The sequence below is a fragment of the Pelmatolapia mariae genome, linkage group LG15 (genome assembly GCF_036321145.2).
Source record: "Pelmatolapia mariae isolate MD_Pm_ZW linkage group LG15, Pm_UMD_F_2, whole genome shotgun sequence".
Classification (NCBI taxonomy): Eukaryota; Metazoa; Chordata; class Actinopteri; order Cichliformes; family Cichlidae; genus Pelmatolapia; species Pelmatolapia mariae.
The window spans coordinates 23,952,052-23,975,132 of record NC_086240.1 but is presented as its reverse complement, the minus strand read 5'-3'; the positions used below and the strand labels follow the sequence as shown (position 1 = coordinate 23,975,132).

Below are 23,081 nucleotides of genomic sequence, written 5' to 3'. Positions count from 1 at the left end.
AGGGACACTGGAGGTTCTCAAACTGTCATCCTCGCAAGTGTTTTACCTTTTTCTGCTGACAGTGAATGTGGTTTTAATTCTGTTCTACGGGGGATAGAAATGGGTTACGCTCCCAGACCTGTTCAGAGTTTTTATAAAATCAAAACTTGTAACAGGATTTTTCCCTGTTGCTGTTTGCCCGGCCTTGCCAATAGAGGGCGTGGCCATGTTGTTGGGCAATGATATTGCGGGAGGGTTAGTGCTCCCTCGTCTGGAGGTTTTAGACAACCCCCTAAATCAGAAGATTTCTGATGTTTCCGTGCACTCTGGGCTGTATCCAGCCTGTGTGATTACTCGAGCACAAGCTCGTAAAGATACTGATGTTGACCTCTCTGATTCGGTGTTGTTGTCCTCATTTTCTGAGGAGAATAATGTACTGACTAACAGAAACAATGTTCTGTCACCCCCAGACTCAGTGAAACCTGAGGAGCCTGATCCATTCCCTAAGGTCTCTTCGCTGCCCTTGACTAGAGACCAGCTGTCAGCAGCTCAGTTAGCTGATGAAACACTGCAGAGTTGTGTTATACCTAGGGTCCAGCATGTTACCTCTTGTTGTGTACACTGACCACAACCCACTCGTGTTCCTTGCGCGCATGTTTAATCATAACCAGCGCCTTATGCGCTGGGCTCTGTTGTTGCAGGAATACAACTTAAGTATTCACCACAAAAAGGGGTCTGAAAACGTTTTAGCTGATGGTCTGTCCCGGTTGTAAACATGTTTTGCTGTGTTTGTTCTTTGTTTTTGTTCACACTCTGTAATGTCTGCTTCTGCCCAACATAGTTGGTATTTTAAGGGGAGGGGTGTTATGGCCTCTGGCCTCAGGTGGCCCCGCCTTCCTCCATGCAAATCAGTGTTCCAGGACTCACGGGGGATTGGCTGGCCCCGGACCTATGCCCGCCTCAACTACATGCAGATTAGGGTGTGCCAGACCACTCACACCATTGGCTGCTGCAGGAGCCTTGAACACAACGGACCAATGACACGGCTGCCTGCATTTACCGGGGAATACAAAAGGCTGGAGGTCCTTCACTCAGTGGCTGCTGCTTAGGACTGAACATGCAGTTTGCCCTTCGTCCTTCCCTCGTCAACCTTTGTTGAACTTGTTCATATTTCTGAACTTTGTTAAACCCTGGTGTATGCTTGAACTTAGCCTGACTAGAGCTTTGAGCTGCTAGCTGGCTGTGAGTAGAATATTGTGATGCTGGCTCGCCTTAGTTTTCTCTTAGCTTTTATTTTGTGTGCCGCCAGCTTGCCTTAGTTAACCTTTAGCTTTTACTCTTGTCTTCTTTTTTTGTCTTTATATAGTAATGGTTTGCCCAGGGGTCTGTTGAATAGCCCTGTCGGTTTTCTGTTTAAAGTTTGAAATTAAAACCTTTCTTTACTCAGTTTTGTGTTCGGGGCTTGTTTATGTTACGTCCACTGTCGCCTAGCAGAGCCGGGTTGTAACATAAGTGGGGGCTCGTCCGGGATCCCTCATAGGGGGTCTTTGTTCCTGGGAGGGGGGGTGAAAGAAAAAAAAAAAAGGGGGTGTTTGTGTTAGAGGAACTCTATCACTTTAGGCGCTATGTCGGCTGCGTTTTGTTTACAGCACTTTATAGATGCCCCATCTCTTGAGGTTATTAATAGCTGTCGCAAAAATGATTTGCTGCAAATTGTGGATCACTTTCAGCTGCAGGTTTCAAAAACCCTTCGTAAGTGTGACTTAAAGGCTTCAGTGGTGGACAAATTGGTGGGAGCTGGGGTGCTTCAAGCACCTGTTTCGCCTGTGGTCTCTGGTGTGCCAAGCCAAGCTGCCGTAGTTGAAGAGGGCCAAAATGGTTCTTGTGGGGATGGTGAGGGGGATGAGCGGGGAAAAACGCCGCACACGCTTCCTCGCTATGATCCACTCTCTTCTGGGAGTTCAGAAGGCAGAGAAGGAGCTCGGCTGAAGGTGCGGCTGGCACGTCTCCAATTGGAGGCTGAGGAGAAGGCCCAGAACAGGCGGGCTCAGTTAGAGCTTGAAATAAGAAGGCTGGAGATAGAGGCAGACAAAGCCATTAAGCTGCGAAAGCTTGAGCTGGAGTCTCAGGCTCAAGCCTCATCTGTCTCTGCTGACAATTCCGGTCCCACCTCCTCGTCCACTTCTGCTTTTAAAATCGATAAGTGCATTTCTTTAGTGCCCACTTTTAGAGAAACTGAGGTTGATACATACTTTGCAGCATTTGAACGTATCGCTGGGGCATTGCAGTGGCCTAGGGATATTTGGCCTCTTTTGTTACAGTGCAAACTGTCCGGCAAAGCCCAAGAGGTGGTGGCTGCGCTTTCTTTGAAGGACAGTTTAGACTACTCGTGTGTTAAAACAGCTGTTTTGCAGGCATATGAGTTAGTCCCCGAAGCCTATAGGCAGAGGTTTCGCCAGCAAAAGAAATTGCCAACCCAAACTTATGTGGAGTTTGCTAGAGAAAAGGGGATTCTCTTTGATAAGTGGTGTGTTGCTTCAAAAGCGAGTGATTATGACGCTCTGCGCGAATTAGTTTTGTTAGAGGATTTTAAGAAATGTATTCCTGAGCGTATTGTGCTATATTTAAATGAACAGAAAGTGACTTCTCTCGCATCTGCTGCTGTTCTTGCTGATGAGTTCGTGCTCACTCATAAAGCCTCGTTTACTGGCAGTGAGAAGCCACGGGTTAGCACTGTGCAACAGCCCCACACGGCTAAAGTGTCTGGGTCCAGGGAAAACCGTGAATGTTTTTACTGTCATAAAACTGGCCATGTGATTGCTGACTGTTTAGCCTTAAAACGCAAATCGTCAAATGCTCAGCAACCAAAAGGGGTGGGTTTTGTAAAGGCTGAGGCCCTTAATGAGGTCCATGGTTGTGGTGGTAAGGTGCCGGACCCCTGTTTCGAACCATTCATTTTTGATGGCTCTGTATCGCTAACAATCCATCTGATTTAAAACCTGTGCGTATCTTAAGGGACACTGGAGGTTCTCAAACTGTCATCCTCGCAAGTGTTTTACCTTTTTCTGCTGACAGTGAATGTGGTTTTAATTCTGTTCTACGGGGGATAGAAATGGGTTACGCTCCCAGACCTGTTCAGAGTTTTTATAAAATCAAAACTTGTAACAGGATTTTTCCCTGTTGCTGTTTGCCCGGCCTTGCCAATAGAGGGCGTGGCCATGTTGTTGGGCAATGATATTGCGGGAGGGTTAGTGCTCCCTCGTCTGGAGGTTTTAGACAACCCCCTAAATCAGAAGATTTCTGATGTTTCCGTGCACTCTGGGCTGTATCCAGCCTGTGTGATTACTCGAGCACAAGCTCGTAAAGATACTGATGTTGACCTCTCTGATTCGGTGTTGTTGTCCTCATTTTCTGAGGAGAATAATGTACTGACTAACAGAAACAATGTTCTGTCACCCCCAGACTCAGTGAAACCTGAGGAGCCTGATCCATTCCCTAAGGTCTCTTCGCTGCCCTTGACTAGAGACCAGCTGTCAGCAGCTCAGTTAGCTGATGAAACACTGCAGAGTTGTGTTATACCTAGGGTCCAGCATGTTACCTCTTGTTGTGTACACTGACCACAACCCACTCGTGTTCCTTGCACGCATGTTTAATCATAACCAGCGCCTTATGCGCTGGGCTCTGTTGTTGCAGGAATACAACTTAAGTATTCACCACAAAAAGGGGTCTGAAAACGTTTTAGCTGATGGTCTGTCCCGGTTGTAAACATGTTTTGCTGTGTTTGTTCTTTGTTTTTGTTCACACTCTGTAATGTCTGCTTCTGCCCAACATAGTTGGTATTTTAAGGGGAGGGGTGTTATGGCCTCTGGCCTCAGGTGGCCCCGCCTTCCTCCATGCAAATCAGTGTTCCAGGACTCACGGGGGATTGGCTGGCCCCGGACCTATGCCCGCCTCAACTACATGCAGATTAGGGTGTGCCAGACCACTCACACCATTGGCTGCTGCAGGAGCCTTGAACACAACGGACCAATGACACGGCTGCCTGCATTTACCGGGGAATACAAAAGGCTGGAGGTCCTTCACTCAGTGGCTGCTGCTTAGGACTGAACATGCAGTTTGCCCTTCGTCCTTCCCTCGTCAACCTTTGTTGAACTTGTTCATATTTCTGAACTTTGTTAAACCCTGGTGTATGCTTGAACTTAGCCTGACTAGAGCTTTGAGCTGCTAGCTGGCTGTGAGTAGAATATTGTGATGCTGGCTCGCCTTAGTTTTCTCTTAGCTTTTATTTTGTGTGCCGCCAGCTTGCCTTAGTTAACCTTTAGCTTTTACTCTTGTCTTCTTTTTTTGTCTTTATATAGTAATGGTTTGCCCAGGGGTCTGTTGAATAGCCCTGTCGGTTTTCTGTTTAAAGTTTGAAATTAAAACCTTTCTTTACTCAGTTTTGTGTTCGGGGCTTGTTTATGTTACGTCCACTGTCGCCTAGCAGAGCCGGGTTGTAACATAAGTGGGGGCTCGTCCGGGATCCCTCATAGGGGGTCTTTGTTCCTGGGAGGGGGGGTGAAAGAAAAAAAAAAAAAGGGGGTGTTTGTGTTAGAGGAACTCTATCACTTTAGGCGCTATGTCGGCTGCGTTTTGTTTACAGCACTTTATAGATGCCCCATCTCTTGAGGTTATTAATAGCTGTCGCAAAAATGATTTGCTGCAAATTGTGGATCACTTTCAGCTGCAGGTTTCAAAAACCCTTCGTAAGTGTGACTTAAAGGCTTCAGTGGTGGACAAATTGGTGGGAGCTGGGGTGCTTCAAGCACCTGTTTCGCCTGTGGTCTCTGGTGTGCCAAGCCAAGCTGCCGTAGTTGAAGAGGGCCAAAATGGTTCTTGTGGGGATGGTGAGGGGGATGAGCGGGGAAAAACGCCGCACACGCTTCCTCGCTATGATCCACTCTCTTCTGGGAGTTCAGAAGGCAGAGAAGGAGCTCGACTGAAGGTGCGGCTGGCACGTCTCCAATTGGAGGCTGAGGAGAAGGCCCAGAACAGGCGGGCTCAGTTAGAGCTTGAAATAAGAAGGCTGGAGATAGAGGCAGACAAAGCCATTAAGCTGCGAAAGCTTGAGCTGGAGTCTCAGGCTCAAGCCTCATCTGTCTCTGCTGACAATTCCGGTCCCACCTCCTCGTCCACTTCTGCTTTTAAAATCGATAAGTGCATTTCTTTAGTGCCCACTTTTAGAGAAACTGAGGTTGATACATACTTTGCAGCATTTGAACGTATCGCTGGGGCATTGCAGTGGCCTAGGGATATTTGGCCTCTTTTGTTACAGTGCAAACTGTCCGGCAAAGCCCAAGAGGTGGTGGCTGCGCTTTCTTTGAAGGACAGTTTAGACTACTCGTGTGTTAAAACAGCTGTTTTGCAGGCATATGAGTTAGTCCCCGAAGCCTATAGGCAGAGGTTTCGCCAGCAAAAGAAATTGCCAACCCAAACTTATGTGGAGTTTGCTAGAGAAAAGGGGATTCTCTTTGATAAGTGGTGTGTTGCTTCAAAAGCGAGTGATTATGACGCTCTGCGCGAATTAGTTTTGTTAGAGGATTTTAAGAAATGTATTCCTGAGCGTATTGTGCTATATTTAAATGAACAGAAAGTGACTTCTCTCGCATCTGCTGCTGTTCTTGCTGATGAGTTCGTGCTCACTCATAAAGCCTCGTTTACTGGCAGTGAGAAGCCACGGGTTAGCACTGTGCAACAGCCCCACACGGCTAAAGTGTCTGGGTCCAGGGAAAACCGTGAATGTTTTTACTGTCATAAAACTGGCCATGTGATTGCTGACTGTTTAGCCTTAAAACGCAAATCGTCAAATGCTCAGCAACCAAAAGGGGTGGGTTTTGTAAAGGCTGAGGCCCTTAATGAGGTCCATGGTTGTGGTGGTAAGGTGCCGGACCCCTGTTTCGAACCATTCATTTTTGATGGCTCTGTATCGCTAACAATCCATCTGATTTAAAACCTGTGCGTATCTTAAGGGACACTGGAGGTTCTCAAACTGTCATCCTCGCAAGTGTTTTACCTTTTTCTGCTGACAGTGAATGTGGTTTTAATTCTGTTCTACGGGGGATAGAAATGGGTTACGCTCCCAGACCTGTTCAGAGTTTTTATAAAATCAAAACTTGTAACAGGATTTTTCCCTGTTGCTGTTTGCCCGGCCTTGCCAATAGAGGGCGTGGCCATGTTGTTGGGCAATGATATTGCGGGAGGGTTAGTGCTACCTCGTCTGGAGGTTTTAGACAACCCCCTAAATCAGAAGATTTCTGATGTTTCCGTGCACTCTGGGCTGTATCCAGCCTGTGTGATTACTCGAGCACAAGCTCGTAAAGATACTGATGTTGACCTCTCTGATTCGGTGTTGTTGTCCTCATTTTCTGAGGAGAATAATGTACTGACTAACAGAAACAATGTTCTGTCACCCCCAGACTCAGTGAAACCTGAGGAGCCTGATCCATTCCCTAAGGTCTCTTCGCTGCCCTTGACTAGAGACCAGCTGTCAGCAGCTCAGTTAGCTGATGAAACACTGCAGAGTTGTTTCAAACATACGGTAAGTGCTGAGCAAGCCAATAAAGAGCAACAAGCCTATTTTGTAGAACATGATGTTCCAATGCGTCAGTGGTACCCACCTGGTGCAGGAAGTGTGGACTGGGGTCAGGCCAATGCTCTGGCTGAGCAGCTCATTGCCGTTTCACAAAGAAAAATGAAACGCACTTATGATAAGGCTTCTCTCAAACGACACCTCAGTGTAAGTGATAAAGTACTTGTCTTACTTATTTTACTCACTTATGTATTTTTACTTGGGTACCTTGAAGAAAGTACAAAATCCCTCCTATGCCACACTTCTGTGTTAACTGCACCTGATTTGACGCGACCGTTCAAACTCGAGGTTGATGCCAGTGCTGTCGGGGCTGGGGCAGTGCTGTTGCAAGAAGACTTGCAGGGTTTGGACCACCCCGTTTGTTACTTTTCCCGCAAGTTCAATAAAAATCAGTTAAACTACTCCACCATTGAAAAGGAGACCCTGGCTTTGTTGTTGGCTCTTCAGCACTTTCACGTATACCTAGGGTCCAGCATGTTACCTCTTGTTGTGTACACTGACCACAACCCACTCGTGTTCCTTGCGCGCATGTTTAATCATAACCAGCGCCTTATGCGCTGGGCTCTGTTGTTGCAGGAATACAACTTAAGTATTCACCACAAAAAGGGGTCTGAAAACGTTTTAGCTGATGGTCTGTCCCGGTTGTAAACATGTTTTGCTGTGTTTGTTCTTTGTTTTTGTTCACACTCTGTAATGTCTGCTTCTGCCCAACATAGTTGGTATTTTAAGGGGAGGGGTGTTATGGCCTCTGGCCTCAGGTGGCCCCGCCTTCCTCCATGCAAATCAGTGTTCCAGGACTCACGGGGGATTGGCTGGCCCCGGACCTATGCCCGCCTCAACTACATGCAGATTAGGGTGTGCCAGACCACTCACACCATTGGCTGCTGCAGGAGCCTTGAACACAACGGACCAATGACACGGCTGCCTGCATTTACCGGGGAATACAAAAGGCTGGAGGTCCTTCACTCAGTGGCTGCTGCTTAGGACTGAACATGCAGTTTGCCCTTCGTCCTTCCCTCGTCAACCTTTGTTGAACTTGTTCATATTTCTGAACTTTGTTAAACCCTGGTGTATGCTTGAACTTAGCCTGACTAGAGCTTTGAGCTGCTAGCTGGCTGTGAGTAGAATATTGTGATGCTGGCTCGCCTTAGCTTTCTCTTAGCTTTTATTTTGTGTGCCGCCAGCTTGCCTTAGTTAACCTTTAGCTTTTACTCTTGTCTTCTTTTTTTTTGTCTTTATATAGTAATGGTTTGCCCAGGGGTCTGTTGAACAGCCCTGTCGGTTTTCTGTTTAAAGTTTGAAATTAAAACCTTTCTTTACTCAGGAGTGTGGAGACGAAAGGGCATGGGGTGCTCAGACACTAAGGAGCGGAGACAAAGAACACTAACACTGGGAAGAGGACATGGGAGTTGGGAACGCACTGGGGGTTTATTGTTATTTTCCCTGCACTGTAAATAAACGCACTGTTGCATCAAAGAGTCCAGAGGTCCGTTCTTCATACCTCGCTAAGTAAGTTAGCTGGATTTGATTGTTGACGATTTCGCGTGATCTTGGATCGTTCGGTTCTCCGAAGCTCATCCGGGACTTGCTGTCATAGCAACAGATCCGTAAGCGTAAACCTGCTTGGGAGCAGGCTTACTTTATGTAAACAGGATTGGATCGCGGCCACTCAGGTATGTCCGCTTCAGTTATACGAAAGCAACAGCGATATTTCTCCACTGTTTTTCCATAAATAAATATTATCAATGTAACTAAAGATAATGCAGTATTTGATTCTTTTATTGATGTCGTACAGGTCATTTCCTAAAAAAAGGGAAATGTACTATTAATCCTATTTCATGTATTTGATTATTTCAGATGTAATTCATATTTTAGAGTAGTAATAGTAAATTACTTCGTGTAATCAAGATGAGAGACCACGGCTATAAAAGCGAAGGTGGATTTGGGAAGTCTGTCGCAGCCATGTCCTGTCCGTTTGTACGCGAGCAGCCCATTGCGGAAGGTGCAAGATTGATAAGGAGAGTTTTCAGAATTCAGCGTATATTGCGGGATAGACAGGATCCTTTAGCTCAGCGCGACAGTGTGCTCATAGAGAGATATCGATTTTCCCGTGAGGGTATTATTTACAAACAAACAGATTATTTCAGGGTCTCTTTTCAAGAGACTAAAAGCAATATAAGTGATAAATATTACCATTCTGTAGAATATTCTTATATTTCACTTTTACTTGTTCCCATGTTCTAGTGGGTCCTGTTGTGGCTCTAATGTGAAAGAGGATATAATGTAATATAATATAATAAATTATGAGTTTAATTTGTCAGCAACTTTCTGCCAGCCCTCTCTCCTTGCTTTTGCAGCCTTTGCAGTGTTCCCTTGCGTTTTAATTAAACTCCGAAACTCCTGAAATCCCTCAATCAAGAGTTCTTGCTCTGCTGCCGTAAAATACTGAGCGCGCTCCTTCGACATCTTCGCCGACCAATCACAGGGTTGCCGATCAATGTTTCTACTATCGATGCGTAGCCCCTTTTAAGCCACCCAGTGATCTCACATTACTTCATCCAGCTATACTAATCGTCAACAATAGGTGTGTTCGGAGAACTGGATTAGCGAGCTCAAAGTTGGCACGATGATTTGATCTTGGATGTGTCATTTGATCTTGGATGTAGTAAGCGAGGTACGAAGAACGGACCCCAGCATTTGGGTCCTTTCGCCACATCCCCACAGTTGGCCAGCGCTGACCGTGACAAAACCTTGTTTCCATAAACGTTTAATCTCATCAAAGCTTTCACCTTTAGCCATCAATATGATGGCTGTAACAACAACAACAGAGTGCCAAACATAAAATAAATAAATAAATGGAAAAAAAAATAAGGCAAAACTGAAGTTCTCCATTTATAAAAAGATGTTGAAAAGAAGAGGGGAAAAGTTGTAAGCTGCCTTTACACATCTGGACAGAGGAAACAAAGGTGGGACTGGCTGGACTCAAAGACATGAGAATTTAAGACATGCACAACAACAAGAGATTCGTTAGGTATTACTTTATTTGCAAATTGCATTATTTTCAAACATAAGTGTCTGCAAAGACTCAGACCAGTATCAGTAAAGCACATTTTCCAAATACATGACTTATAACAAACCTAACTTCAATTCATTTTAAATAAGTTTTGTCTTACAGAGAATAAGTTCAAGCTTTTGCAGCTGAAAAAATGGTGTATATGTGTAAAAGAGCTTACAGAAGCATTTCAGAAAACCACAATAAAAAAGTATAAAATATGTATATATATGAATATATGCAAAATATATGAATTTCAGTTGACTGCCATTGTGAATGCCATTCCAGAATGTAGATTCTGCTCTGTAGCAACTATGATTTAGATGTTTGTACTACCAGTTTAAAATTATGAAACTGATAGACACATCATTCCTGAAGCAAAGACAGGAAATATATCTCAAAATCCACTGCACATAATTGCACATTGCTCAGTGAGGCCTATTAATCAACCCTGGCAAAATATTTTACTCTTTCATCCATCGTGTATGTAGATAAGTCTTTGAGCTTGCTCTTTATTTATGCCTGTAAGCTAGATTTAGCTTTCCTATTTGCACACATTATTCACACACACTAATGTGTGTACATTATTGTACAGACCTTCTCTGTCTCAGACACTCTGTCTGATTTTTTTTTGTGTTTGTGAATGTTCCCAAATTCAAGCAGTGTTACTGTTGCTGTGTTAGAACTACTGAGGGGGGTGTTAGTTTTGATACATTTTTCCTAATAATCTTTCACATTTTTGTAAGACAAAGTGACTTTATCTCACTCTCTGACAAAAATGTTGAAGTGTTCAGTTCCTGCTGCTGAAAGATGGCAATATGTTAACAGTGCTAAGAGTTTGAAGGTACAGCCAGCAGGGGCCAGTTGTTATCATAATGAGAAAGCAGCCTTGTCGACCCCACAGCCTTGTGGGGTTCAAAACCCCACAAGGCTGGTCAACATGATTGATGATGGGCAGGGCTGTGAGTATGATTGTGTTTATTGAATGCAGTATGGATAAGATCTTGGAAAAGCTCACGGTTCTGCAACAGGAATTGATAGACCTGGTGACCAGTGACGGACATGAGACCAATTGCGAAATTGGAAGGCAGTTGTTTGCACTAACCCAAACATCCATCTTCTTCACTCATGCAGCTCCAAAACAATAAATTCTCCCTGATTATGGGACTGTGTTTTGACTCTCTGCTCTTATCCTTCAAGGTCACCTCGTCGTCTGACTTTTCATTAACTGAGTGAAAGGATACTCTCTCTCAAGTTGAACACATGACACACCTACACATGTACACATATGCATGTACACGACTCAGATATGGACTCCTCCACTATCCCCCCATCCCAAATGCCTCCGATGCTTGCTACCACACAGTGCAGACGGCGGGTCTGTTCAGCACTGGAAACGGTTGCAGGACAAGATGGCTGCTGTCTCCACTGGGTCGCTCCTTACCCTACACCCGTGGTTCTCAAACTGTGGTACGCAAACCACTAGTGGTACTTGGGCTCTCTCTGGTGGTACGTGGGAAATCTCCAATTTTTTTTTAGATTAAGTAATATACCATTGTGGAGGTATGCAAAGACAATACAAGAGTTCCCGAGGGTCTTCTGGGAGCTAGAGTTGACCAGAAAACGTCTCCCGGAGCATGACTCCTCTGTGAAAGACAGCCTTTCATTATCGCCAGCGGTCATGGTTACTGGGTGCTGGCGGGCTCGTTTCCCTGGGCCTTAAAACTGCAAACTGCACAGCGCTGTCATACTGATGGTAAAAACACAGGTCTTCTCTACAGCACCGCCGTTCTGCAATCCCAGCCACCATCGATGAGTTGGAGGCCCCCAGGAGAATCGGTGGGGGCACAGGAGATGCCATTGGTGAGTCGGGAACTGCTGCCTGGATGCCGAAGCTCCTGGTAGCCAGGAGAATGCAATCCGCTTCTTCTGCGAGTGAATGGTAATCCATCAAGGCCAGCAGCGGCTAGTTGGCGAGGCCAGCTCGCACTGGCAACTGTCAGAGGAAGAGCTGAGTGAAGAGGAATCCGCCATCATCCATTCCTAGCAAGGACAGCATGTTCTCCGTGAGCTCAAGAGCAGTACCATCACCCAGCCCTGAGAAAGAGAGGAGTTTCTCGACCCGCTCTGCATCGGAGAGGGAGTTGCGCCGCAGCAGCAGCGCCTTGAGAGCAGTGTATTTCCCTTGGGTGGGGTGATGCGGAGGAGGGTCATCACACGGCGGGTGGACAGCGGATTCAGTGAGGCCACCATATGATGGTATTTCATGATTTTGTGTCGTCGACTGAAACGCCATGAAGAGCAAACTGAGCTTCGACTTGCATGAACCATGTAGGTGGGTCGTGAAGCCAAAAATCCAGCAGCTTAACTGCCACAGCAAAATTAAAACATACAGCTCTGCTATCACTTCCAACATAAATGAAGACAGAAAACTAAACAGCAGTGGCGTTTGTAGGGTTACTGAAGGTGGGCTAGCTGGTATATAATAATGTGCTATGGTTAGCATTATATAAACAGTGAAGCTGGAGGATGAACGCTAATGTCACGGTCTGTGTTGGCAGACCGTGGGGAGATGGGGAAATAGAACCCAAACGCCGGACTCTTCAGTGCAACAGTGTTTATTTACAAAGGGTGGTGAAGCAAGCAACAATAAATTCCCCAGTGTCCCAGACTCCCGTGTTGTGTCTTCTTCCCAAAAGTCCCAGTGTAGTGCTCTCTGCTCCAGTGTCTCTGCACTCCCCGTGCTCACTGCTCTGTCTCGTCCCACGTTCCTCCTGAGGGAAAACCATAGAGGCAGCCGTTACACACTTTATCCCAGCAGGCATACACCCACAGACTTTCAAACTAAGCTAGAAGACCGACGTGAAGTCAAACGCAATAATCCAGCGTCAGTGGAAGCTCCATCGCTCATCTAAATAGCTCCCCCGACGAGCCCAGATGAGGAGCAGGTGTGCGGCAAGGACTTCGGGTGTGGCCAGCCCTCAAGTCAGGCCACGCCCCCAGGGCTGAAGGTGCCTGTAACTTGGCCACAGAAGAAGGGCGACACACACACACATACCTGCCTACAAACAGATGCGCACAGGGGCAGTGCAGAGAACACACCAAATAATAATAGTAATGACAATAATAATAATAATAATAATAATGATAATACTAATAACAATAATAGTCATAGTCCCCACTGCCCACGGACCCCGAGTCCCCAGAGCCGGATCCATGACAGCTAACTTTTTTCCACTTGATAAAAGTTACTGTGAGGGTTCCCAATAGTTAGGGACAGATGTAATCGCATGGCAGGATGCTGTTAATGGACCAAACTTCAGTGAGGAGAACAACTGCAATATAAGGTTAGTAGTTAATATACTGCTGCATGGGCTGGGCTGTAGGTTTTAAAAGCTTTAAAATAAATAGTGATGATAAAAACCGAGAGAGACCGACAGTGATCACTCACTTTCTTAGGGGCTTGTTCAGATTAAATAGAACAAGATACAAAGCATTAAAACATGTTAAAAACACAACAGCCTTAATAAATGTAGAGTAGTTTGGACCCGGAAGCAGGTTTCATCAGGTCATTACTTAAAGATTGGACATTCCACCTGCTGTGAATGTTTTAATGCAGTGCAGTTATTATTGTCACTTGCCACTGTCACGGTTTGCTGGCGCAAGCCGTGTGGAGTGAAAAATAACGAACCCAAACACTGGCACTGGCTGAGGTGTGATGAGGGAGCTTTATTGACATGTGATGAAAATACAGACAGCAACCGAGGTGTCGGGAGTCCGCTGTTGAGTTTTGGACGAAATGCATTCTGGGATATATAGCTGTCACAAGTCTACACCGATGCATGCTCGATAAAACGGGCGGATCGAGAACACATCCGGGACTTTTTCGCGTTCTCGGCGTGATGCGTACTTCGAATTGGAACAGTACTTGGTCTCCGACTGATGACGTATCACGAGTACACGAGAACGCAAGTACGCACAAGTACGCATATTGATAAACGGCCACTATATATACATACGGAGGGGAACGAGGAATGCAAAACAGGAGGGAGGCACAGCTGATTCTAATTGACAAGACGAGACAAGGGACACAGACCTTCAAAGTAAAACAGGAAGCACAGAACACAGGGGACCCACATAACAAAACCTAGAACTAGAACTCAAGAAATACTAAAAGACTAAGAAGATAGACACCGTGAGAAAGAAACCAAAAATCAAAAGTACAAAACTCAAAAACACTGGGTCACCGACCCAGGACCATGACAGTCACATCCTGTGTATGACAGTTAAAATAAATAACATTCATATAAGAAATAAAACTGACTTGTGTAAACTGTATGTGGTGTTAAATAGGCCTATATTACTGTACTTTAATGTTGGTCATAAGGGTGGTACTTCAAGAGCCATATATTTTATGAGGTGGTACTGATTGTGAAAAGTTTGAGAACCACTGCCCTACACCCTACAACCACTGCATGTCACGTCCTTTTACATGGTGTAAATATTGTATGTGTGAATATTGTGAATATTTATGTGCTTTTTTTGTTCTGAGGTGTTTTTTACTGTTTGTTTACTGTTCAGTCTGGTTTCCCTGTTAGGAGCCCAGTTCAAGTAGAGTTCTTTTTCTCTCCTCCTGTCCCTGATGTGTGTACTTTCACTGTTTTCTTTTCACCGCAGCCACATTGCAGCCTTAACACCCCCCCCCCCCCCCCCCCACACACACACACACACACACACACATATCTAACAGTTAAACTCCTCAGGCAAAGACGACTCCACATTTCTTAATGTTAGAAAAGTAAAGAATATTTGTTATTGATATAAGGCATGCATGTATTTTCTTTTACCTGCTGGACTTTTAACATAAAAGAAAGCTGCAGATAGAAATGTTATTAAGTTTTTGTTGTCTCCAGGATGGTGGAAGTTTATTCTTGTTGGCTTGGGTGTAGCAGCACTCTTGATCTTGATCATGTTGTACTTGTATCACTGTGTACGTGACAAATACAAATTTGAACTTGACAACAGGAACTTCCCACGTTGACAGTTCCCCCACAAAGTCAGTTAATCAAAAATGTTTGAAAAAAAAATCCCCCACAAAACCCCCCCAAACATTAAACGACTGCAGCATGTTAGATAAGAATGTGATGGATAAAAGATTCATGTAGATCTAAATTAGAAATGTTTTTCCAGATACTGAATAATATGACGTGACATAAAACGTGAATTTCACATTTTTATTTTAGTATTGCAGTTATCATGTAAACAGCATCAAATATTTGGATATTAAAATTCAAAATTCAACATAAAAGGCACAATGGGAGCTGTTGTTTTATACCAGAAGTTTCAGGTAAGGCTGGATGAACTCTCTCATCTTTGTATGTAGAGGCTGCTTCTGGGAATTGCTCAGGGCAGCTTTTTTTGGTGGATGGAGTGCCTTCACTGCTGGAGGGAATTCATGTCTTGACATGTTTCCACATAACGACACACTCGAAATAGTTCTCAGATCTTCATTACTGTACTCCAGAGTGCTGAAGTTTGTGAAACTATAGCTAGTTTATTTTCATTACCTTAGAGGGTGTCTAGAACTAAGCTGGCAGAGAAAACTAATGACTGACATGTTTGTAATCACTAACATGCCACCATTTTCAATACTATCGAAACTCCCACTTCATTACAGTACGGTGCTACAGTGTGAGTAATATTTGATTCAAACTTACAGATTTTCCTTTCCATATCTTTCCATATCCTTTCACTCCCTGAGTGTAAATACACCACTACTGTATTTAATCATTATCATTTATTAAACTCTAAAAAGCTCTAAAATGGTTTTTAAAAAGTGAGAGGTGAAAAGGTGAGTGGCTGTATTCAAATGACACAAGAGTTTAAGAAAGGAAATAGGAAGCGTGACTGATAGAACATAATATACAAAACCAAAACAGAGTTCTTAAGCATTTCTTTATTTGCATTATGCTCAAATATTATAAATATAAGACTCAAAGCTCATTAAAGCACATGACTTACAAAAAACCTGCCCTTAATTCAGTTTAAATTAATTCTTACTTACAGTCATAAAAAAAATAAAAATAAAAAAAGTTTCTGCTGCTGAAAAATTCCTTTACTCAGGTCTAAATTATATTAACCTTTATATGTCGAAGTGCTTACAGGAGTGTTTCAGGAAATTGGCATAAAGCATAAAATATGAAATTTAAAAATGTAAAAAAATATTTGTTATTGATATATTTGATGTCAAGTTTAAGACAGGTGAGGACATATGATATATTCTGCATGACCATCTCTATTCTGACATTTGTCATTGCACAGATAATTTTCTTTGCACAACTGCTTTAGAGAATATGAATATGTATTCTGTACAGCTGCAATTTAAAGGAGTAGACTGTGCCTTAGAGTGCTACAAACAACAACAAAAAAACCCCCAAAAAACAAAAAACACATAGACAGCAAAAGGCCAGGCTGCTGGCCTAAAAGATCCACTGGGCCTCCTTAAAATATTTTAATAGGCCTTAAGACTCAGACTCAGGCAACTATAAATGCCTCTTGCATATTTAAATAGCCACATTTTATTACTTTTCCAAATCAAGTAATAAAAGTACCTCAGCCTGAATTGTTTTGTCATGTATTGGTCATAATGTTATGAATTTGTGCCATTATTCTCTTCCATGAACACCTACAGATTGAGCGACACCAGTTTTTTTTGTTTAGTTTTTTCTTTTTGTTCTTCTCTTGACCAAAAAAAGAGAAATGTTTCAACAACTAATTCACGAAAATATTTAGTGAAATAAGATTATAGGATTGCGTTCACTTAAATGTTGCCCAAATTTACACGGAGTGAAAATGAGTTTCATTTTTTTAAAGTTTTTTTTTTTTTTTTAGTTGTGCAAAAATATAACACCCTGATGTTGTTTAGACCTCTTCAGAAGGCTGGACATTTTCACGCTTTGCTGCTTCCTCATTATACACCTGTGAAATAAAGCATAATGATATTCCTGCATTGGTTGAGATCATCACATTTTCCAGTTAATTTAAGTTAAGTTAATCCATTAATTACCCTTCATTAAGGTAAGGTAATCATACTTAAGAAATTGCACTATGATACCCAGAACATGACATTACGCTCATTTGGTGCACAATTCATTCCAAAACTAAGAATAACAACTGCAATCAAGCTCAAAAGAACACAAACAATGAAAAAAAAATAAGCATGAAAATAATGGGGAGTAATTGTCTGTAGCTTTGGTGCGATGTTTTTGTTTTTTTGTTTTTTTACAAAATCATGTCCATGGATGGAAGTCAGTTTTTGATTTTCCTGTTCAGCAGGTCAGACATTTCTCCAAAACTCAAAAATTAGCAAGGATTTAAATCATGTATGATTTTCAGTTTCATGAGTATTCAGCTCATTTGGCATTATTTCTCATGAGTATTTAAACTACAACAGAAGCACATATCACATAACACAGGATGAGAAGCCTGTTTGTACTGAAACTACAGAAGAGTCCTTATCTGAACTTTGTTCATATTTGTCACGGGTTAGTGTTTTGATCCTGATTGCTGCCTGTTTATGAGGAGGTAATCATTCCAGAGATTTCATCATGATAGAGCTGGTTATAAGATTTGTGTATGAGGACAGGTTCATTTACAAATGTATCATTCACAGCTGACTTTGTGTTCTTTTTAACAGACTTACCATCTTTCCATCCATTTTTGCTTTTGGAACTCAAAAGACACAAAAGATTCAAGTTCAGTTTCTGAAAAACAGAATTCAGATTTGTCCACCTTTTTGTTTACATGTGAATATTCTCACCAGCCTTTGTCAGTATGTTGACGATCACAACAACTGTTATGAGTGCTGCCAAACTCACAACCACAATAATGAGCCTGCACCAGACTGGAAAAAGAAAGAAAACATGAAAGTACATTTTAATATCAATGCAATCTGAAGTTTGGTTTCACACTGCAGCTTTTACATGGATGTGTATTCTTTAAATTAAACACATCCTTAATTTGTTGTTAATAATTGTACATAAATCCACCAAATTAACTAAATTAATCCAGCTGCTCAATAAGAGCGCATCCTGTCTGTTATAATGTAATAACATTAAATACAACTATTAAAATACCAAAAAAAAAAAAAAATCTTAATTTTTCGTTTCACTGTTTTTGCTGCACATTCACTTGTTTGATAATAAAACAATACAAAACATAAACCTAGAGCCATCTTTCATGTCAGGCGGATATGGTCATAACTGTATTTATGTTGTTTTCAAATGTTATTTCAAAGTTATTTATCTCTTGGTTACTTACCTGTTGAACGAGGGTTGAAGGAAAAATTTTGTTATCATATATTGTAACAGCGCACATAAAGACATAACTTGATATGTTGCTTTAGACTCATGGCCACTGTAGCAGAGCACAAAGACTGTTGTGTTTTCATACATGAGTTATCTCTATTGATACCTGTGCTGTTGTGGATCCACTTCACTTTTGCGTGTTCACAGTTTTCAGGAGTCAAGATAGAGGTGTTATTATCTCCAGGTTTCTTTTCAGTGACTTGTAAAAACAAATTGCAAGAGAATGCCAATAATCAATTTTCTAATAATAATTATTGTAATATATTTATAAATTTGAAATAAAAAAAATTCTAAAAATAAAATTTGAAATGCAGGTGTAAACACCAGCGTCGTCAACTGTGACCTATCTTTGTGTCGGCAAATTCTCTAATCAAATGCATCAGATTCTTCTGTCGCATTTTTGGCAAGTGAATAAATACAAATTCTATAATGTGTAAATATAATCTAATGTTATTAATTTCACACTGTAACTTTTGCAACAGTTCTTTATTATGTTTAACCAAACCACATCCTTAATTTGGTGTTAATGATGTTGAAATGTTTTTGTTTCTGCACCTGAACAACAAAACACAACTCAATCAAATGCTCAATGAAAGGCTGTGAGCCGGCTGTCTGATAAGACAGAATAACACTAAACAGAACTGTCAAAATGACAAAAAAATGTTCATATCATCTTCAATGATTTTTGCTGCACGTTTATTCGTTTGCTAATTGACCAATGCAAAGCTGAAAGCTATAACCATCCTTCATGTCAGATCGTGTTGTGGTTATACCTGTATTTGCGTTGTTTTCGGTTGCTGAAAACAAAAAGTTCAACAAGCTGTTCAATAGGAAACTGTATGTTTTGTTATAGAACACATTCATAAAACTGTCTCTTGGTTACTTACTTGTTGAACACGGGTTGAAAGGAAAAAGCTCCCCTTTATCATATACTGTAACGCCACACATAAAGTCATAACTTGATATGTTGCTGCAGTTAATGTTCAGAATGGTCACAGAAGCAGAGCATGAACACCGTGATGTTTCTTTAAATGAATTATATATATTGATGCCTACGCTCTTGGGGTACCAATTAACTTTATTTTGTTGACAGTTTTTAGTCGACACAGAGCAGGTCAAAGTCACGTTATCTCCATACTTCTCTTCAGTTACTGGTGAAAATGAAATGCAAAATTATTATTATTATAATACATTTAGTACATAGTAATGAATAAGGTTAGTGTTATTAGGGTTTGTGTTATTCTAATAACACAAACTGAATACATTTTTTGAAATTTTTGAATTAAAAAAATACTGGAGGTGAAAATACTCACTGACAAAAACAGCAAGGTCAATGTCAAGACGTAAACCAGGAGTTCTCCCTGTTTTGTCAGCCACCAAGCAGGTGTAATCACCAGCATCTTCAAATGTTACTTTGTGTATAACCAGAGAACAGTTTGTGTCCACACTCAGTCTGTCTGACTCAACTTTTTCTTGACCTTGATTAAACAGATCTACTTCTTCTGCTCCTTGTCCTAAACCCTTGAAGCTCCAAGTAGTACTGTTACAGCTGCGATCTGAACAACGCAAAGTGACTTCACTTCCATCTCTGACAGCTAATTGCCAAAAACCCTTTGCACCCTGTGTTCCTGCAGATATGAAAGAGAAACACATATATTACTATTACATATTAGTGTAGATATTTTCCAAAAGTAGTTAAGTTTACATAAAAACAATTAGGTCTTATCTTTTGGTGCACAATGTTCCAAGACTGATGAAACAAACGTGTCTGTCTTCATGTTATGAAGTAACATTTGAAGGTAGAACTGTATATTTCTGTTATATGTCTTTTAAATGCATCCTTACCTGTAAACCAAAGCGCTGGTATCAAAAACACAAAGACTGCAATCATTGTTCCTCACTGTCTCTTTCTTTTGCTTCTCTTATTACACGAGCTTCTAAAATTCATACACACCCGTGTCCTAACATATGTAATAAGTAATTTCAGTCATAAGTCACATTTGCACCAGGCTTTTTCCTATCATACCACACCCACACTGATAATACGTCAAGAAGGAACGGAAGAAAGAAAGGCAGTATAACTTCCTCATCTGTCTGTGTTGCAATTAGAAAATGTGTAAGTGTAATCTTTTTGCTTAAAGTACTTTCAGCAGGCTGTTTTTTTTCTGTGCTGCTGGTTAATACACTGGTAAAATATAGACTAGAGTTCTTTTCGTTTGCTCTCGCACTGCAGGCTTACTTGTTGTTCCTAGAGTATTTAAAAGTAGAATGGGAGGCAGAGCCTTCAGTTTTCAGGCCCCTCTTCTGTGGAACCAGCTTCCAGTTTGGATTCAGGAGACAGACACTATCTCTACTTTCAATATTAGGCTTAAAACTTTCCTTTTTGGTAAAGCATATAGTTAGGGCTGGACCAGGTTACCCTGAATCCTCCCTTAGTTATGCTGCAATAGATGTAGGCTGCCGGGGATTCCCATGATGCATTGAGTTTTTCCTTTCCAGTCACCTTTCTCACTCACTATGTGTTAATAGACCTCTCTGCATTGAATCATATCTGTTATTAATCTCTGGCTCTCTTCCACAGCATGTCTTTATCCTGTTTTCCTTCTCTCACCCCAACCGGTCGCAGCAGATGGCCGCCCCTCCCTGAGCCTGGTTCTGCCGGAGGTTTCTTCCTGTTAAAAGGGAGTTTTTCCTTCCCACTGTCGCCAAAGTGCTTGCTCATAGGGGGGCATATGATTGTTGGGCTTTTCTCTGTATCTACTGTACAATATAAAGCGCCTTGAGGTGACTTTTGTTGTGATTTGGCGCTATATAAATAAAATTGAATTGAATTGAATTGAATTAAAACTGCAAGTCATGCCAGTGCGTCAAGAGCAAAGGGTGGACCTAAGGAGGAACATGACATGTCCATAGATGGTGTTTCCGCCTGGTAGATGTCTAGACATGTCTAGACAGGCCCGTAGAGGTGTATAAAAATGGGAGGCAAAAGCAGAGAGGGGTTTTTTCCTCTAGTCCCGAGCCGGTGAGTAGGATGTGAAGAGACCGAAGATCCGCGGTGAGAAAACGTTGAGCAAGGGACGACAGAGGAGAAGTCATAGCCCTTCACTGTGGATCGACTGATTGGATTATGAATTTTGGACTTCCTACTCATCGTATGCTGAGTTAGGATCAGAGTCAAGAAGGTAAAGTCGGGGAGCCTTTAGCTGGGCTACACTTTATCTTTCCTTTGGACCTCGGCCAACACAGCGGGGAACTGGATTCTATCAGTGCGCACGAGGACCCTCCAATGAGAAAACCCACCTCAACAACGGTTGCAGTCATTTAGCAACAGAATAGTTAGGATTTATAGGGTGATGAATTGATTATTTTGATTTGATTTGACTGAATTGCAATTGAGCTGTTGGCTAACCCCTGCTGAAATCTTGCTTTAATTAAAATTGTCTATCTGCATTTAAAGTCAGAATTGTGGACATTCATTCCATTACTTCCTTAAAACAGTAAATGGTAAGACTTTATGTGTGTTAACTCATGACATCAGATTTAGGGTTCTTATAGTTTATTCTAGTAAATCATTATAACACATCCTTGGGACTTACTGTCCAGGTCACTAAATTTTACTCAGCACAATAACAAGTGCCACAGATCATTAGAGGAGAGCTGCCGTTAATAAGTGTGGCTGACAAATATGTTTCATTAAGGTTGCCAATGAGAGCATAGAGTCAGAGGTAGTGCAGGGCGGGCGCTTAGACGAAGGCAGTTAGAGGCTGAGCGAGTCTCCTCGCCGCCGGCTTAAACTAGTCTCAACTTCACCTAACAGGGTAATACCCGTAGGGATTAAGGGACTCTGACCCGAAGGATGGAGAGCCGGTCCAGACCACCTGTACAGGGGTAACTGGGATCTAACAGCTTCATGAGGTTTATTGAAAAGTCTAAGACTGTGAATGCCAGTCCAATTTTGTCAAATGTCACTTGATATGCATAATTTATTAGATTTTTATTAGTATTTATTTTTCATTATTACAATCAGAACAGACAGAATTGGGGTGGGAAAGAGAAAGAAAAAGGAAAGAGTAGTTGGGAAGAAAGTTAACAGAAGGAGAGGGAGAGAAAAATAGAAGTGAAGAGGGATAGAGAGAGAAAAGCCACTGAAAATCAGATCACTACCTGTTGAAAAACATAATCAAAGAAAAACACTGCAGGAAAACCACAAACCAACAGTAAATAATAAATATTAAATGTTCTGAGCAGAACACAGTACTAATAACACATTATATGTTTAGAGGCAGCAGCCAACCAAGATAGTGTGCGTCTCTGAGTACCTGTTTGTATGCCTGTGTGTGTAAGCGCACTTGTGTTCATAAGGTTTCCCCACGTAAGTGTCTAAAAGCCCTGCCCCATGAAGCGGGCATGGAGGAGACCCAAGCCCAAGACATCCAGAGGCCCCCCAGAGCACAAGAGTCCAAAGAGGACCACGGCAGGGGCATTCTTCATCTGTGACAATATTCTGGAATACACCGTGATTAATACAGCTAGTCAGTAGCTGGATAGATGATGCTGGGAATATCTGTGGGGTTATCAAAATGGCAGGAATCCACTGCGATGTTTCACAGCCATGCAATGCAACACACTGCATCACATCACATGCCATAACGTACATCATTGCTCAGACCCTGAGGTAATATAATCAGCTTATAGCATTTTACTTATTTATTTTTAACTGTACAAACAATGAGAAACCACTGGAAGTCCAGCTGCAAAATGCAAAAATCATCCTCTGGTCACTGAATTATCCATAGAAAATTTGATGTCTGGTTTTTAACTACAGTTGCTGAAGGTCAAAAGAAATCATTATGAGAGCCACAAAGCTGATGTAAGTGTTCTTTTTTTTATATTAATTTATGTAATTATTGATCTATCTCTCTCTTTCATTCTGTGTTTGTGTGTGTGGGTGTGTGTGTGTGTGTGTGTGTGTGTGTGTGTGTGAGGAGGAGGAAGAGAATTGTTAGGAGCATGATTTTAATGCAGCCTTTGTTATCAACAGGAACTTCCTGGGTTG

At 42.1% G+C, this 23,081-nt stretch overlaps 1 protein-coding gene across 1 annotated transcript in view; it reads right to left on the bottom strand.

The window, feature by feature from the left end:
• LOC134642720 (uncharacterized) overlaps positions 1 to 23,081 on the bottom strand; it is a 244,022-nt gene that overhangs the window by 57,902 nt on the left and 163,039 nt on the right. The window contains exon 3 of the mRNA XM_063494671.1: positions 6,290 to 6,306. Coding sequence (XP_063350741.1) covers positions 6,290 to 6,306 — 17 coding nt within the window. The remainder of the gene's footprint in view (positions 1 to 6,289; positions 6,307 to 23,081) is intronic.